Here is a 16495-nt window from a genome sequence, read left to right on the forward strand (position 1 = left end):
TCAATTTGTTACTGAAGTTCACAAAGAATCCTACACTGGTTCCATGGTACGGGATGCTATTATCCGATCGGCGCCTGACAAAGAAGTTAGGCAACGTGCCCTTCAGTTGGCAAATCCGACTCTAGATGAAGTCCTATGCATCGCTCAGTCTTTTGAAATTTCTCGCACCGCAGGAGCGCAAATAGAGGCATTGAGCAATGTCGGGGAAATACAACCTTTGTGCGACGTTGACAAAGCGTGTGGCGTGTTCCCGCCAGCCAACATGGCCGCAGTACGCTCCCAAGCGCAGCCTCGGGCTAACCGTAAACAGACCTCTAAGAAACTGCAGCAAAACCCACGGCAACTTCCTTCATGTCTGCGGTGTTTTACGAAACATTCACGAGAAGATTGTCCACAACGTTGGGCCGTGTGCCACAAATGCAAAAAAAAAAAGGTCATGTGTCATCAGTTTGCAAATCTGACCACATACATGATGTTCATGAACGTGACACTGATTCTGATTCTGTGTTGTCTGTCAATTGTACTTCTTCCCTTTGAGGGAAGTTATTCCTCACTGTCCAAATACTTGGTCGAGATGTTCGCATGCAGGTGGATACGGGTTCTGCTGCCACTATCATCAGTTCTCAGATGTATCTTCAGTTGGGTTCTCCAATCCTGTCACCTGTCACTAGGCAATTACGGACTTACAGTAAACAGAAGAATTCTCTCTTCGGACAATTTGATGCTGAGGTATCTTACAAATGTGTTGTTCACACAGTTCCCATATTTGTGGTTGACCATAGTAACGCGGAGAATCTTTTTGGTTTCGATGCCTTTCGCATTTTTGAGTTCTCCATAGATGACTCTGTCAATATCGTCTCTGATGCTATTCCTTATGCTCAATTGGATTCCTTTTCGACGACATTTTTGTCCCTTTTTTCTCCTGGGTTAGGCCGTGAAAACGACTTTGAAGCTCATATCACGCTCAAATCCACTGCTCGACCTAAGTTTTTTCGGGCTCGCCCCATTCCTGCGGCCCTTTGTGATCAGGTCAAACGGGAGCTGGATCGTCTCACTGCTTCCGGGGTCTTGCTTCCTGTCACTTCCTGTAAGTGGTCCTTTCCTGTCGTTGTCGTTGCTAAGCCAAATAGTGATATTCGTCTCTGTGGTGATTTCAAAGCCACTGTAAATGCTCAATGCCTTATCGACACTTACCCTATGCCTCGACCTGACGAATTGTTCACTAAACTTGCTGGAGGCCAGTATTTTTCTAAACTTGACCTGTCAGAAGCTTATCATCAACTTCTTCTCGACGCTGCTTCCCGGCAGTTTCTGGTTCTTAACACGCCTTTCAGCCTCTATCAATACCAACAATTGCCATTTGGGGTTGCCAGCGTCCCTACTCTCTTTCAGCGATTCTTGAAGCAATTATTGCTCCCTGTCCCTGGGTGTATTAATTACATGGACGACATTGTTGTCACTGGCTCCACCACTGACAAACATCTTCAAAATCTCCACACACTTTTTCATGTCTTACAGACTGCTGGTCTTAAGTGTAATCTTCAGAAATCAAAATTTTTTTCAGGCAGCTATCATGTACTTGGGGTTTCAACTCTCTCGGGATGGTATTCGTCCACTTCAGCAAACTGTCGCTGCGATTGATGCCCTTCCTCGCCCTACATCTGTTAAGGAACTGCAGGCCTTCTTGGGGAAAATAGCATACTATCACAAGTTTTTACCGTCTGCTGCTTCAGTGATTCAGCTGTTGCATCGCCTGTTGCGCAAAAATGTGCCTTTTCACTGGTCCGCGTCATGCAATGCGGCTTTCCAGAAATTGAAGACTATGCTGTAACTGGCCCCGTGCCTGGCTACTTATCGACCAGGTCAACATCTTGTTCTTGCCACGGGCACCTCTCAATACAGGGTCGGTGCAGTCTTTGTGCACCATTTTTCTGACGGTTCTGAACAACCCACTGCTTATGCCTCCAAAACACACACGGATGCCCAACAAAAGTATTCTCAAATTGAAAAAAGAAGCTTTGGCCATTATTTATGCTCTTCATAAGTTTGATGTTTTTCTCTATGGATCCAAATTTCATATTGTTACTGATCACAAACCACTTGTTTCCTTGTTTCATCCATCAACGTCACTTCCCGACAAGGCTGCACACCGCCTCCAGCATTGGGCTCTTTACATGTCTCGTTTCAATTATGAGATTCATTTCTGGCCGACAGCTCAACATGTGAATGTTGATGCACTGTCTCGCGTTTCCATGGGTGCTGATCAGGCATTTCATAGGGACGAACTTTTGTGTTTCCACCTGGATGTTGCCGAGCAGTGGATTGTGTACGGGTTCCCCATCACTGGGGAGCGGTCGGCGGCTGCTACGGGTTCTGACGCTACCCTCTCCAGGGTTTTACACTGTATTCAGAAGGGTTGGCCAGATCGTCCGGCCGCTAAGACTTCTGGTCCGTTGCGGAACTACTACGCTTTGCATTACCGCCTCACGGCTAGGGATGGTGTTATCCTCCTTTCCACTGAAAATGCTTCGCCGCGTGTTGTGGTACCTGCACCTTTGCGTGCTTCAGTCTTGCGCCTCCTTCACCAAGGGCACTGGGGCATCTCTCGCACAAAATCTCTGGCGCGCTGTCATGTGTACTGGCCCGGCATCGACTCTGAAAAAGCACACATGGTCGCTGCCTGTGGCCCTTGTGCGTCACAGGCCACCACCCCGAAGTCATCTTTGTCACCGTGGCCTTTGCCTGAGAAGCTCTGGGAGCGAATTCATGCTCACTTCATGGGACCTTTTTTAGGTACATATTGGCTTCTCGTTATTGACACCTACTCCAACTTTCCTTTCATTGTCCGTTGCACATCGCCTACCACTGCGGCAACCACCAATGCTCTAGCTCGCATTTGCTCTTTGGAAGGCCTTCCCTCTACTCTTGTTACTGATAATGGTCCGCAATTTGCCTCTTCCGATTTTGCGCATTTTTGTGCCCGTCACGGCGTCATGCATGTCACGGCCCCCTCCGTTCCATCCACAGTCAAACGGTGAGGCTGAACAACTGGTCCGCACATTTAAGGTTCAGATGAGGAAACTCCTGACTTCTTCTGCTGATGATGCGCTTCTCCAATTTCTGGCTTCTTACCGTTTCACCCCCATGGGCAACCACAGCCCGGCTGAGCTCTTACATGGCCGACAGCCCCCCACGCTACTTCATCTTATGCGGCCTTCCAGCTCACAGCCGCGGGTGCCTTTGCTTGGCCGGTTCACCGCCGACGACCTTGTATGGGTACGGGGATATGGCAGGTGGCCAAAATGGAGTCCTGGCCACATCTTAAGAGACCGTGGCCAACGCCTGCATGAAATCCAGACGGACATGGGTGTTGCAGTGCGTCATTCGGACCAGCTTCAGCCTCGTGTGCCCAGCAACACCTGTTCCAGATGCCACTACACCTCCTTCGGCCCTACCTGCCGCTCGAGATACTGGAATCTCTCATTACTCACAACGCAGTCCTTTCACCATCATATCGGTGCCAGCACAAGAACTGATATCACCAGGAGACGTGCCCATGCAGGAACCAGATGACCATCATCTGTCGGAGCAACTCTACTCGCCTCCTTCTCCTACGGACGCGGACACATCGCCCATGTCTCCTGTTATAACAATCGGACTTGCCGCAACGGGCAGATTGGTGCACGAGGCCCCAGCAGATTCGACCTCCACGTCTTCTGTCATCTCGACCCGTTATCATCGGGGACACTTCCGTCCATCTGGGAAGCCTCCTTCTCGAGACTTTATGGCCACTCAAACAACACCTATGGACGTTAGCAATCTACAGGCCACCTCCATCAAGACCTGTGCAAAAAATTCAAAGGGGGGAAAAGTGTTGTGACTCACCGATCTTTCAAAGTGCCGTTGCGCAGTTACGCATGTCCTCTACTTGCGGCACTGTCTGCAAGCCATGCAGCAGCAGTGCCACCTAAGCGGCCAGCCAGCCAGCAGCTGCTAGACTTGGACTCAGTTATGATTTGACTGTTAAAGTGTACACACGTCTTACTCTGTTTACTTGATCTGTGACTTTCATGTATTGCGTCTTCTTTGAAATATATTTGTTCAACTTGTAAATGGACTACTGCAACACGTGAATTGTGTTCCATAGATGTTGCTTATGTAGCTTCCCCTTGTGGATTTGTTGCATAGATGTTACATGTGTGATTGCCGTATGCGGACTCCGATACATTGTATGATAATGGCATGACCCCAACTTTCATAAAGGTGTTGCCAGTACGCTCTTGAGGTCCGGACTGAAGACTTCTGGGATGGTGGCGGTATACCGTATATAGACTTATGTAATAATATTTTGTAATCTTGGAGATTCATTACAGTTTATAGAACTGCAGGGTGAAAATTTAAGAAAGTAGATGGTGTATAAGTCCCAACAATTATTTGACTTAACTAAAAGGTAACTGGTTAAAAAATATATAAAAACTGACAGTACTATTTGATTAGCTCATTGTGTTTCTCTGAGATGGGTTACCTATTTGCATATAAATTGCAGTGTTTGGGATTTTGCTAATTGATGGAAATTCTTAATTAAGGTCTTGATTGAATAATGAAGAATGTTACCTTGCTCAGAAAAACAGAATGAAATGGCAGTTTTTTTTTTTTTTTTTTTACCTGGTTATGAGTGTGAAGAATTTGTGTTACATAGTTTGTAGATAGGTTAGGATGATATGAATCCACTAATCAAAACCACTTGCAGTTGTTCCTGATTAAAAAAAGAAATGGGTTAACGTTGATCTAAAAAGTGTTTAATGTGCAAAAAGAAAAAAAGGATAAAATGTGAAACTTAAAGTTCACATTACATTGTACATTGTTGTATTTGTGAAGATCTGAGCCCACATTAATTTTGGTTATTTACAATTTTTGGTGACTGCATTATAGAGCATTTTCTTTGTTTCACCCAGTGTGGACGACCAGCCACCAAATACAGCAAAGGTTGTAAGAAATGCTGCTTTGCTACACAACAGTGCACTGGATGTGGCCAACATGGACACTATATGTGGATGTGTCCAGAGGCATGGAGGATATACCATTCTACTGTAAGTTATTGGAGCTAAAGATTATTGTAAATGTTCACTGTTTTCTTATAGCATTTTATGAAATTAGAATCTGCCATATCAGACACTATAAATCTTAATTTAAAAACATAGTTCTTGATTTCTGTATACGTGATCAGATAACACAGTTAATACTTAACAGCATTTGAATAAGTGATTAATACTACATGAGCTTTCAGCCAAGCATGCCTTGGCCATTGTTAAGTTGTATGACTGCCAGTGGGCTGCTGGTATGCCCTTATAAACACAGCTTCAGTTGTGACATCACTGGTGCTTGTGACGTCACAATATATGGACATATATTGATATGATATATTGATTGATATATTGACTGGCAATGGCAAGGAAAGCGTTTCTGAAGAAGAGAAATTTGTTAACATTGAGTATAGATTTAAGTGTCAGGAAGTCGTTTCTGAAAGTATTTGTATGGAGTGTATGGAAGTGAAACATGGACGATAAGTAGTTTGGACAAGAAGAGAATAGAAGCTTTCGAAATGTGGTATTACAGAAGAATGCTGAAGATTAGATGGATAGATCACATAATTAATGAGGAGGTATTGAATAGAATTGGGGAGAAGAGGAGTTTGTGGCACAACTTGACAAGAAGAAGGGATCGATTGGTAGGACATGTTCTGAGGCATCAAGGGATCACACATTTAGCATTGGAGGGCAGCGTGGAGGGTAAAAATCGTAGAGGGAGACCAAGAGATGAATACACTAAGCAGATTCAGAAAGATGTACGTTGCAGTAAGTACTGGGAGATGAAGAAGCTTGCACAATTGACTCAGCGTTCAACATGCCTACTTTAACTTTGCGATCGCAGTATTCCATGTTGTGTTAAGACTTCCCATCTCTATTGATGGTGTTGTTGATTATTTTTATTTCAATGGCTTCTTTAATTACGCAGAGCTCCAAAACAGGTTGTGTCAAATTTCATCCAGTGACCATCCCTAAAGCACACTCAGTCAAAGCAGATAGTGTAGCATAGGTGATAAAACCTCTCTTCTCCTTGCCTTGTGGATCTTCGGTAAAGCATAAGCAGTAAGTGGTCTAAGTGCCTGTGGGAGAAGATAGTGTGATCAAGAATGTTTTCCCACAGGCACCTAGACCACCTACTATTTATACTTCACCAAAGATCTTCATGGATGGGATGACATTCCACCTCATCCTATCCACAATTGGTTCAGTAACGTACAAGCCTCAAGTACTTGACCAATCTCCTCACTCCACATGTTGGACACTGTGAACATCATATTAAAAACTTGGCAGATTTTATCAGCTGAATTAAATGTCTGCAACTTGGTGAACATGACATTATGGCCAGTTTTGATGTGGTGGTGCTGTTTACAAATGTGCCTATCAAAGACTCTTTTGACCTACTATCCCAGTTATTCATAAGTGATGTAGTTAGGCTTTTTAGGCAAACTCTTACATCTTTTTATTTTTTGTACAATGGTCAGTTTTATGATCAGAGGGAGTGCATTCCAATCGGCAACTCTTTAGCTCCAGCTGCTTCATAGCTCTTCATGTAGAATTTTTAAGATATTGCCTTAGACACGGTGCCATTAAAGTGTAATTGTTTATTTTGATAGGTTGACAACATGTTTGTCATTTGGCCCCACAGACATGAGATACTTGATGAGCTCTTGGAACAGTTCAGTGCCATTAACAACATCCAGTTCACCACGGAAGTAGAAAAAGACAATGTTACTGTCCATCTTCAGTGAATGCCTTGGCCTCTGCATCTACAGAAAACCTACCTGCACAGAGGTGCACTGTGTTACAAACACTGGTTCATTGTGCAAGAATGATATCAGACGCTGTCCCACCTACATAGGATCTTGGGAATAACATTCATCCAATAAATGAAGTGATTTCAAGCAAGATCACAAGACTACTACCGGCAAGGAGCAGGAAAAGAAACTTGCTTTCTTGCTGTTCTGTGGCTCTGTGTTGGGCAACGTAAGCTGCCTGCTGAAAAAAAAAAAAAAAAAAAAACACAAGATTAAATTAATCTTCAGGCCTCTGAGAAAAATCCATCAATTACTGAGACAAGTTATAGATGCAGCAGGTCTCGGATCTGGTGTCTACAGGATATCTTGCGAGTAGGGCCAGACGTCGGTCAAACAGTTTGCATTGTGGAACAATGCAGGGAGGAGAAGATCCCCTTCACTACCCCAAGAAATCCATTTTTACTGAGCGTGCTTTAGGCACAGTCACCAGATAAAATTTGACAAAATCTGTGTTGTGGCTTGCACTAATGCCTTACAGTGCATAATTAAAGAAGTCATTGAAATAAAAATCACCAATAACACCCTTAATAGAGACAGCAGCCTTCAGCTCAGTGCAACATGGTATTCCGCAATTGCAAAGTTAAAGTGGGCACATTGAATGCCAAGTCAATATATGCACCCCTATGGTGATGCCGCAAGCACCGGTGATGTCCCAGCCAACAGCTGTGCCAGCAGCCCAATGTTAGTCATAGAACTTGACAATGGACAACTCATGATTGACCGAAAGCTCATGTGATTTTAATCACTTGATGCAGCTGAAAACCACAGAACTTTTTATTTAATGTAACCTCCATGAGATTCTGCATTCTTATATAACATACTTGATTGTCAGCCTACCAAACAGCAGCAGAGAAAAAATGTACAAAAGGACATCATGCAACTGCTTTCCTACAGTCTGCAAAACTTATTAAAGGATTAGAGCACATGGGGCTTTAGGTTAAATACTTTTACCCCCAATAGATTCATTACCAAGCACATTTTCCACATCAATGAAGTGAGGGAGTAAGTCCAAAAATACTTCATGGCATGATTTTCTAAACTTGCACCCCCAAATTTGAGCAGTGTTGTTTCCTTTTCTCTCCATATCATTCCAAGTAATTTTTCATCACCCTCTCTCTGTACCTACACAACTTTCTACTCAGGGTTCATGAGGCTCATCCAAACCACTTTGGTGCCAGAAAATTCATATCCTTGTAGCCGTTATGTATTGCAAGTGTGTCATTAACAGAATTAGCTTCATAAGCAAGAGTTTGACTAATGAGGTAACCTACATGATACGAAAACCAGAATTTAGCTTCCTACGTTTGTATGATGAACACTAAGAAAGCATAAATGAATGTGGAAAAATTATTATAGTGACAGCTAATAAAGTTGTTATTACCCACACTAGTCTATGCAGTGCAAATCTCTTCAACTCTGTATAACTACTACAGCCCACATGTATTTCAACTTGTATAAAAGTCTTGTTCTTCGTGTCAAATTTTTGTCATCCATACTTTTCTCCATTACCAAACTAATGATTCTTTGATGCCCAAGGATGTGTGGTATCAACTGATCCCTTCCTTTAGTCGACTTGTGCCATAAATTTCATTTGTATCCAATTTCCATTTAGTACTTGGTCAGTAATTATTTGATCCACTCATCAGATCTTCTTCATTCTGCTTTAACACCACATTTCATAGGCTTTGTTTTGTTCTTGTTGGAGCTGCTTATTGTCCTCCTTTTACTCCCTTTACAATGCTACACTCCAGACAAATACCTTCACAAAAGAGTTCCAAGCACTTAAATTTATATTTGACGTTTTATGATATGTTTTTCTTGTTATTGCCAGTCTACTGTTAATGTCCTCTAAATTGATCATCATCAATTAGTTTGCTGTCCAAATAACAGAACACATCTATTTTTAGTGTCACATTATCTAATCTAATTCCCTTAGCACCTGCAGACTTAAATTTACTCCATTCTCCTCCTTTTATTGTAATTGATTTTATGTTACAAAGTCTTTCCAAGTCACTTTTCATTCCATTCAACTGAACTTCCAATTCCTTTGTGTGTCTGGCATCATTATATTCTCATCAGCAAGCCTCAAAGTTTTTATTTATCCTCCCCGAATTATAATTCCCATTCCAATTTTCTCCTTGATTTCATTTACTAATTGCTCATTGTACAGATAAAATAATGTTGGGATAAGCTACAACCCGGTTTCTCTTGCCTCTCAATTACTGCTTCCCTGTCTTGTCCTTTGATTTGTTATTTCTACAGTATTGTTTTTGTACAAGTTGTAAATAACCTTTTGCACTCAGCATTTTATCTCTGGTGCCTTCAGAATGTCAAAGAGTGCATCTTGCCAACATTTCCAAAATTCCTCTAAATCTACAAATGCTATAAACATAGGCTTGTCTTTCTTCAACTTAGAAGATAAGAGAAGTGGTAGGGTGAGTGTTGCCTCAGTTGTTCCTACATTTCTCCAGAATTCAAACTGATCTTGTCCAAGGTCAGCGTCTACCAGTTTGTCCACACATCTGCAAATAATTTGTTTTAGTATGACATATTAAACTGATAGTTCAGTAATAATATTCAGAGTTGTTTGCACCTGTCTTATTTGGAATTGGATTTATTCATTCTTCTTGATGTGTGATGGTGTTTCGCCTGTCTCATTTATCTTGCACATGAAGTGGAATCGTTCTATCATGGCTGGTTCTGCCAAGGATTTTCATAATTCTGAGGGAGTGTCCTTTATCCCAGGACTCATGTTTTGACATCAATCTTTCACTGCTGTCCCACATTCTTCTGTCAATATCATATCTGACATCTCATCTTCATTTACTTCCTCTTCTCTTTGTTCTTCCATGTTTATTTCCCTTGTATAGCTTTTGAAAATATTCCTTCCACCCTGTAGCTTTCCCTTCTTTGCTTGGTACTGGCTTGCCATCTGAGCTCATGCTATTCGTACAGTAGTCTCTCTTTTCTCCAAACATCTCCCTAGTTTTCCTATAGGAAATTTCATCTTTCCCTTAGTCATGCATGTTTCTTAAGCCTTGCATTTTTCCTCCAACTATTCATGCTTAACATAGTTTCACTTTCTGTCAGTATCATTTTTATTTCAAGTTTTGTTAGTTAAGTCCAGTATCTCGTGTTATCCAAGGATTTCTACTGGACCTTGTCTTCTTGTGTGTTTGAACCTCTGTTGCCTTCACTATTTCATCTCTCAGAGCTACCCATTGATCTTTTGTTGTATTCTTTTCCCCTGTTTCAACCATTTGTTGCTTAATGCCCCCTTTGAAACTCTCAAAAATTGCTGATTCTTTAATTCCTCTAGGTCCCATCTCCTTAATTTCCTATCTTTCCCTAATTTCTTTGATTTTAATTGGTAGTTAACAACCAATAATTTATGGTCAGAAACCACATCTGCCCCTGGATATGATTCACAGTAGAAAATCTGGTTTCTAAATGTCTATTGTACCATTATACAATCTATGTGAAAGTTTTCCACCTCTCCTTTGCTACCTATACATCCTTCTTCTGCAATTCTTAAACCATGAGTCAGCAACGCTTAAATTTCTGCCAGGCAGCTTTTTCTGTCATTTCTTTTGTTCAGGCCACATTCTCCTACTATTTTTCCTTCTCATCCTTTTCCTCTCAAATCACAGTCTCCCCATCGCTATTAAATTTTTATCTCCATAGGGAAATGACATCAAGGGACAGGAAAGGACACCAGGTGCACTCAGTTTGTATTCCTGGGGACCTCATTCAACATATTGAAGAGGCTATTCCAGTAGCTGTTGAGGAAAGAGAGTGCAGCCAACTGCAGATTGTGGCGCACCTGGTAACAAATGATGCCTGTCGTCTGGGCTCTGAGGTCCTACTTGGATCATTCCAGTGACTGGCAGATCAGGTTGAGGAGACCGCCTTGCACATGAAAAATTTCAATGAAGCGTACAATTTGCAGCATTGTCCCCAGAACTGATCATGACCCTTTGGTTTCGAGTGGAAGGACTGAACAAGAGACTTCAAAGGTTCTGGCTGCAAGGGTTTTTTAGATTAGGCAACTGTCCATCCGTTCCAGATAAACATAGCTGTAGGAAACCCATAAGTATCAGTGTAAGATCCAAAGAAATACCCCCAAAGGTGAGAGTATTAAAATCCTAATGGTAAACTGTTGAAGCATTTGCAACAGAGTGCCAGAGTTTGAAGTGCTCATGAAAGGCAGTGAAGCTCACATAATATTAGGTGCATAAAGCTGGTTGAAACATGAAAATGATAGCAGTGAGATTTTTGGGGAAAATTTAAGTGTATATCGAAAGGATAGCCAAATGGGAAATGGAGGTGGTGTATTTGTTGCAGTAGACAAGAAACTCAAATCCACTGACATAGAAATTGAAGCTGCATGTGAGATTGTTTGGGAAAGACTCAGTATCAGGAGTGGGCACAAAAATGGTAATTGGTTCCTTCTGTCACCCACCAGACTCTTCTCCTGATGTGAACGAAAACTGTAGAGAAAACTTCAGTTCACTTGTATGTTACGTTCCCCAATCATTGGTGGGGACTTTAATTATCCAACAATTAACAGTTGTGTCATAGTGAGGAAATAAAACTTTCAGCACAGGTCAAGAGCATGTAGAGGTACTATGGCAATAGTTTACCATACGCCCAGTAGACCAGTTCATAGTAGGAGGGCACGTCCATGGTATACAGTCAGTGTGAACAAACTTCTAAAGAAACAAAGATTACTGTGTAATAGATCTAAAACAAAGCATAGGGATATAGATACATACTGAATGAAGCATGTTTGGCTGCCAAGAGAGCAATGTGTGATGTATTCAATGACTACCCTAGCAGAATATTGTTTAATGATATGTTGCAAAACTCAAATTCTGTCGTATGCAAAGGCTGTTAGTGTCAGCAAAATCAGTGTCCAGTCCCTAGTGTACGAGACAGAAATTGAAATTGAGGGTAGCAAAGTAAAAGCTGAAATGCTTTACTCCATTTTCAAATTTTCCCTTACAAAAAGAAAACCTAGGAGGAAGGCCCCAGTTTAATCCCCATACCTTTAAAAACATGAGTGAAATAAGTATTAGTGTCAGTGGTGTTCAGAAACAGCTGAAATTGTTAAAACTGAATGAAGCTCCATGGCCTGATGGAATCCCTGTCAGATTCTGTACTGAATTCGCAGCTGAGTTAGCTCTTCTTCTAACTATAATCTGGTGCAGATCCCACGAACAAGAAACCATCCCCATTCTTGGAAAAAATAACTGGACATACCCGTCTACAAGAAGGGAAATAGGAGTGATCGACAAAACTACCATCTAATATCCTTGACATTGATTTGTTGTAGAATCTTAGAACACATTCTGAGCTCAAACATAGTGTGATATCGTGAACAGAATGACCTCCTCAATGCTAACTGGTATGGATTCATAAAATGTCAATAATGTGAAACCCAGTTCTCACTCTTTTCACATGACATACCGAAAGCTTTGAAGCAAAGTAGTCAGGTAGATGTAGTATTTCTCGATTTGTGACTTTGTACCACACCTACACTTGTTGTCAAAAGTACAGTCATATGGGTAACAAGTGAAATTTATGTCTGGATTGAGGACTGTGTGGTAGTGAGAATGCAGCCTGTTATCTTTAACAGATAGTCTTGTCAGATGTAGAAGTAACTTCAGGTGTGCTCCAGGGAAGTGTGTTAGAACGATTGCTGTTCATGTGGTACAGTAATGATCTTGAAGACAATATTAACAGTAACATCAGGCTTTTTACAGATGAGTGAGTGTTGGAATCAGCTAACTCGTACTAACACTTGAGTTTAATGCTTTGTAGGAATATTAAATTGAATGGTCTCATAGGCTCAGTCATGGGTAAAGCAGGTTTATTGGTAGAATACTGGGGAAGTGCAGTCAGTCTACAGTGGAGATTGCTTGCAAATCATTCGTGTGACCGATTCTAGAATATTGTTCAAGTGTGTGGGACTTCCACCAAATAGGACTAATGGGGGGATATTGAATGTATACCAAAAAAGGGAAGCATGAATGGTCACAGGTTTGTTTGATCCATGGGAGAATGTCATAGAGATACTGTAGGAACTGAAAAGGAAGACTCTTGAAGAGAGATGTACACTATCCCAAGAAAGTCTATTAACAAAGTTTCAAGGACAAGCTTCAAATGATGATCCTAGGAATATACGGCAACCCCCTATGTATCACTCACAAAGGGATTGTAAGGATAAGATTGTAATAACAACAGCATGCACAGAGGCAGTCAAACAATCATGCTCCCTGTTCTCCATGTGTGAATGTAACAGGAAGAGACCCTAATAACTAGTACAATGGGATGTACCCCCTGCCATGCACCTCACAGCTATGTTCAGTGTATAGATGTACATGTACATGTAGGTGTAGATATTCAGTTTATCTCATCATACATTCTTTCGATCTCTTCATCTGAATAGTGAATCCTTACGTGTTATAAAAATGTATGTGTGTTCCACATCATCTCCTAAACCAATGGCCTGATTTCAACCAAACTTGGTACACTTATTACTTACTGCCTGGAAACAATCACCACATGGATAAGAACCACCTACCTATCAAAGGGATGAAAGTGGGGATGAAGAAGCAATGTAATCCATGACACCCGAATATCCATACTTTATTCATCTAGTATTTGAGAATGACAGCATTTAGTGCCTTACAACAAACTTAATACATAATTTCAAACCTTTACCAGACTTTTTCTCATTGATGACCCCCACAATTTTGCTGTTCATGCAGTGATACTGCCACATGAAGCATGATGTTTCAATTTATTACTTCTTTACTATTAACTGTATTCATGACAGATTTTGCAGAATGTACCTGCAAATTATATCATTGTACAGCATATAGTTCAAGAGATATGATGTCTTAAACACAGAGATGGTTGAAAAATGCCACATCATGCATGATTTTTTAATTTGTTACTTCCGTGCTACTAACTTCATTCACAATAAATTTTGCAGACAATATCCACATATACTGCTAAACGCACCTACAAAATTTATATCATGGTACCACATACAGTTAGGAGATACGATAGCATAAACACTGATAAAATGTTTCATCATGCATGAAGTTTAATTTATTTATTCTTTACTACTAACAAGGAGACGGCACGACCTTGGGGTCGGGGATTTGTCCGAAATTTTGTGTGGTGAAAGAGGACCCCTAACACCTCAAGTGGTTAAAGTATTAGGACGCATTACTTGGAAAATCCCGGGAAAAATCAATCCAAGGTTTCTTAGGTGCCTTATGAGTATAAAATGTTAGTCCATCGCCGACCTGCCATCTGGCCTACATGGTTAGCACTCGGACCCTTACGCCAGAGGTCTTGGGTTCGATTCCTCATGCGGCACTTTTCTTTCTTCTGTTGCTTGCAAAATTGCAGCGCATTGTTACAGAAGAATCGTGAAATTAATTCGTGGGAAGATTGTATAAAAATTCATTCTATAATTCACCGTCATTTATCATCACCAATATTCCGAGACATGATTCAATATGCCTGGTTTGCCTCAAAATTATCAGAAACTTAAAACATTTTCGTAAATGTTAATGGGGCATGTTTTTGCACAGATTTATTGCAAATGCCCTGTGACTGAAAAATATCCGCCTTTATATGTTGCGCAAGATGTCGCAAAAATTATAGCTTTGTTTGTTTTTACGATAATTACCACTGTGGTTCTTGTTTATAATTATTATATGTATAAAAACTAAATTTTTTCCAATCGACTTTGTTATTCTGATTAAAAACCCAATGTTTCCCCTCATATAATTTACAATTAAAAATGGAAAACCCACTGCCATGGCCGGCCGGTGTGGCCTTGCGGTTCTAAGCGCGTCAGTTTGGAACAGCGTGACCGCTCCGGTCGCAGGTTCGAATCCTGCCTCGGGCATGGATGTGTGTGATGTCCTTAGGTTAGTTAGGTTTAAGTAGTTCTAAGTTCTAGGGGACTGATGACCTCAGTAGTTAAGTCCCATAGTGCTCAGAGCCATTTGAACCCACTGCCATGAATTTTGTCGTTGGACAAAAAGAAAATAATTTTTATTCAATAATGTAACCAATTTGTTAAAGATAAGTAGGTTTGCAAAACTTTCTGAATAATTGGTGGAATAACAAAAGAAAATGAAAGAGATGAAAAGAAGTGCGAGAGGAAGAATCGAACCTGAGACCTCTGGCGTAAGACTCTGAGGCCTAAACATCTACGCCAGCCAGTGGCTCGGCAATGGACTAACATTTTATACTCATAAGGTACCTAAGAAACTTTGGATTGATTTTTCCCGGGATTTTCCAGGTCCCGGGATTTTCCAGGTAGTGCGTCCTAATATTTTAACTACGTGAGGTGTTAGAGGTCCTCTTTCACCACACAAAATTTTGGACAAATCCCCGACCCCCACAGCCATGCCGTCTCCTTGTAAGACAGTCTTACAGTCGAATCAACTTAAGGAAGTCACTGACACTTGGCAGCATTTTGATAGTTTTCAACTGTGAAGCACAAGTAGCTGAAGGCGGAAACAAGAGTCATCTATAGAGCTGTGAGAAGGTGTTGCTATAGAGAAGTTTACAAAAGCACATTATAGACAAGCGAAACACCTGCGCCCAGTGTACATAAACTGTCTGGAATATGGTACTTAAACAGAATGCATGTCATTTTAATTTATTACTTCTGAACTACAGACTCTGTTTGAAACATCTTTCATGGACATTATCGACATATACCTCTGGATGTATCTGCAAAATTATATCATTTTATGACACACAGTTCAGGAGATATGACAACATAACCATTGAGCTGCATGAAAACGAAACTGCAGAGTGAAATTTACAAGAGATATAGGTGAAATATCTGTATAGATATGTGTGAAACATCTTAAATATATACCAAGCGGGGTGGCGCAGTGGTTAGACACTGGACTCGCATTCGGGAGGACGACGGTTCAATCCCGTGTCCGGTCATCCTGATTTAGGTTTTCCGTGATTTCCCTAAATCGCTCCAGGCAAATTCCGGGATGGTTCCCTTCAAAGGGCACGACCGACTTCCTTCCCCGTCCCTCCCTAATCCGATGAGACCGATGACCTCGCTGTCTGGTCTCCTTCCCCAAACCAACCAACCATCTTCAATATATGTGACATGTGTATGCAGGCAAGAAGCTCCTCCTAAACTCCTGGGTTGATTTCAGCCAAATCTGGTACACATATTACTTACTATCTGGAAAGAAATACTATGGGTAAGAATAAAGTCACCTCCTAGAGTGTGGTGGTGGGGGGGAAGAGGGGGGCAATAACATGGAGAGACGAGGAGGAGGAGGAAGAGATGGACAGCCAGAGAGGGGGAAGGAGGTAATGGACATCAACAAAGCATGTGGAGAGGGATAGGAGGAGTTGTATATGGAGTATGATGGGGGCGGGGGATAAGCGCTAGCAGAAGACTGGAATAAATACATACCATTCTCCACTGCAAACTACCTAACATATGAACTTCTCAGGATGTAAATGCTGTACAAGTGCTCGGTTCTTGTGCTGGTGACAATGCTGTTGCGCATAAGCAGTTGATTCTTA

At 41.4% G+C, this 16495-nt stretch overlaps 1 protein-coding gene across 2 annotated transcripts in view; it reads left to right on the forward strand.

The window, feature by feature from the left end:
- LOC126191420 (uncharacterized) overlaps positions 1–16495 on the forward strand; it is an 89760-nt gene that overhangs the window by 54695 nt on the left and 18570 nt on the right. For both annotated transcript variants that reach the window (XM_049932303.1, XM_049932295.1), the window contains one exon: positions 4956–5090. In XM_049932303.1, the coding sequence (XP_049788260.1) occupies positions 4956–5090 (135 nt within the window). The remainder of the gene's footprint in view (positions 1–4955; positions 5091–16495) is intronic.

Source organism: Schistocerca cancellata, chromosome 1 (assembly GCF_023864275.1).
Source record: "Schistocerca cancellata isolate TAMUIC-IGC-003103 chromosome 1, iqSchCanc2.1, whole genome shotgun sequence".
Classification (NCBI taxonomy): Eukaryota; Metazoa; Arthropoda; class Insecta; order Orthoptera; family Acrididae; genus Schistocerca; species Schistocerca cancellata.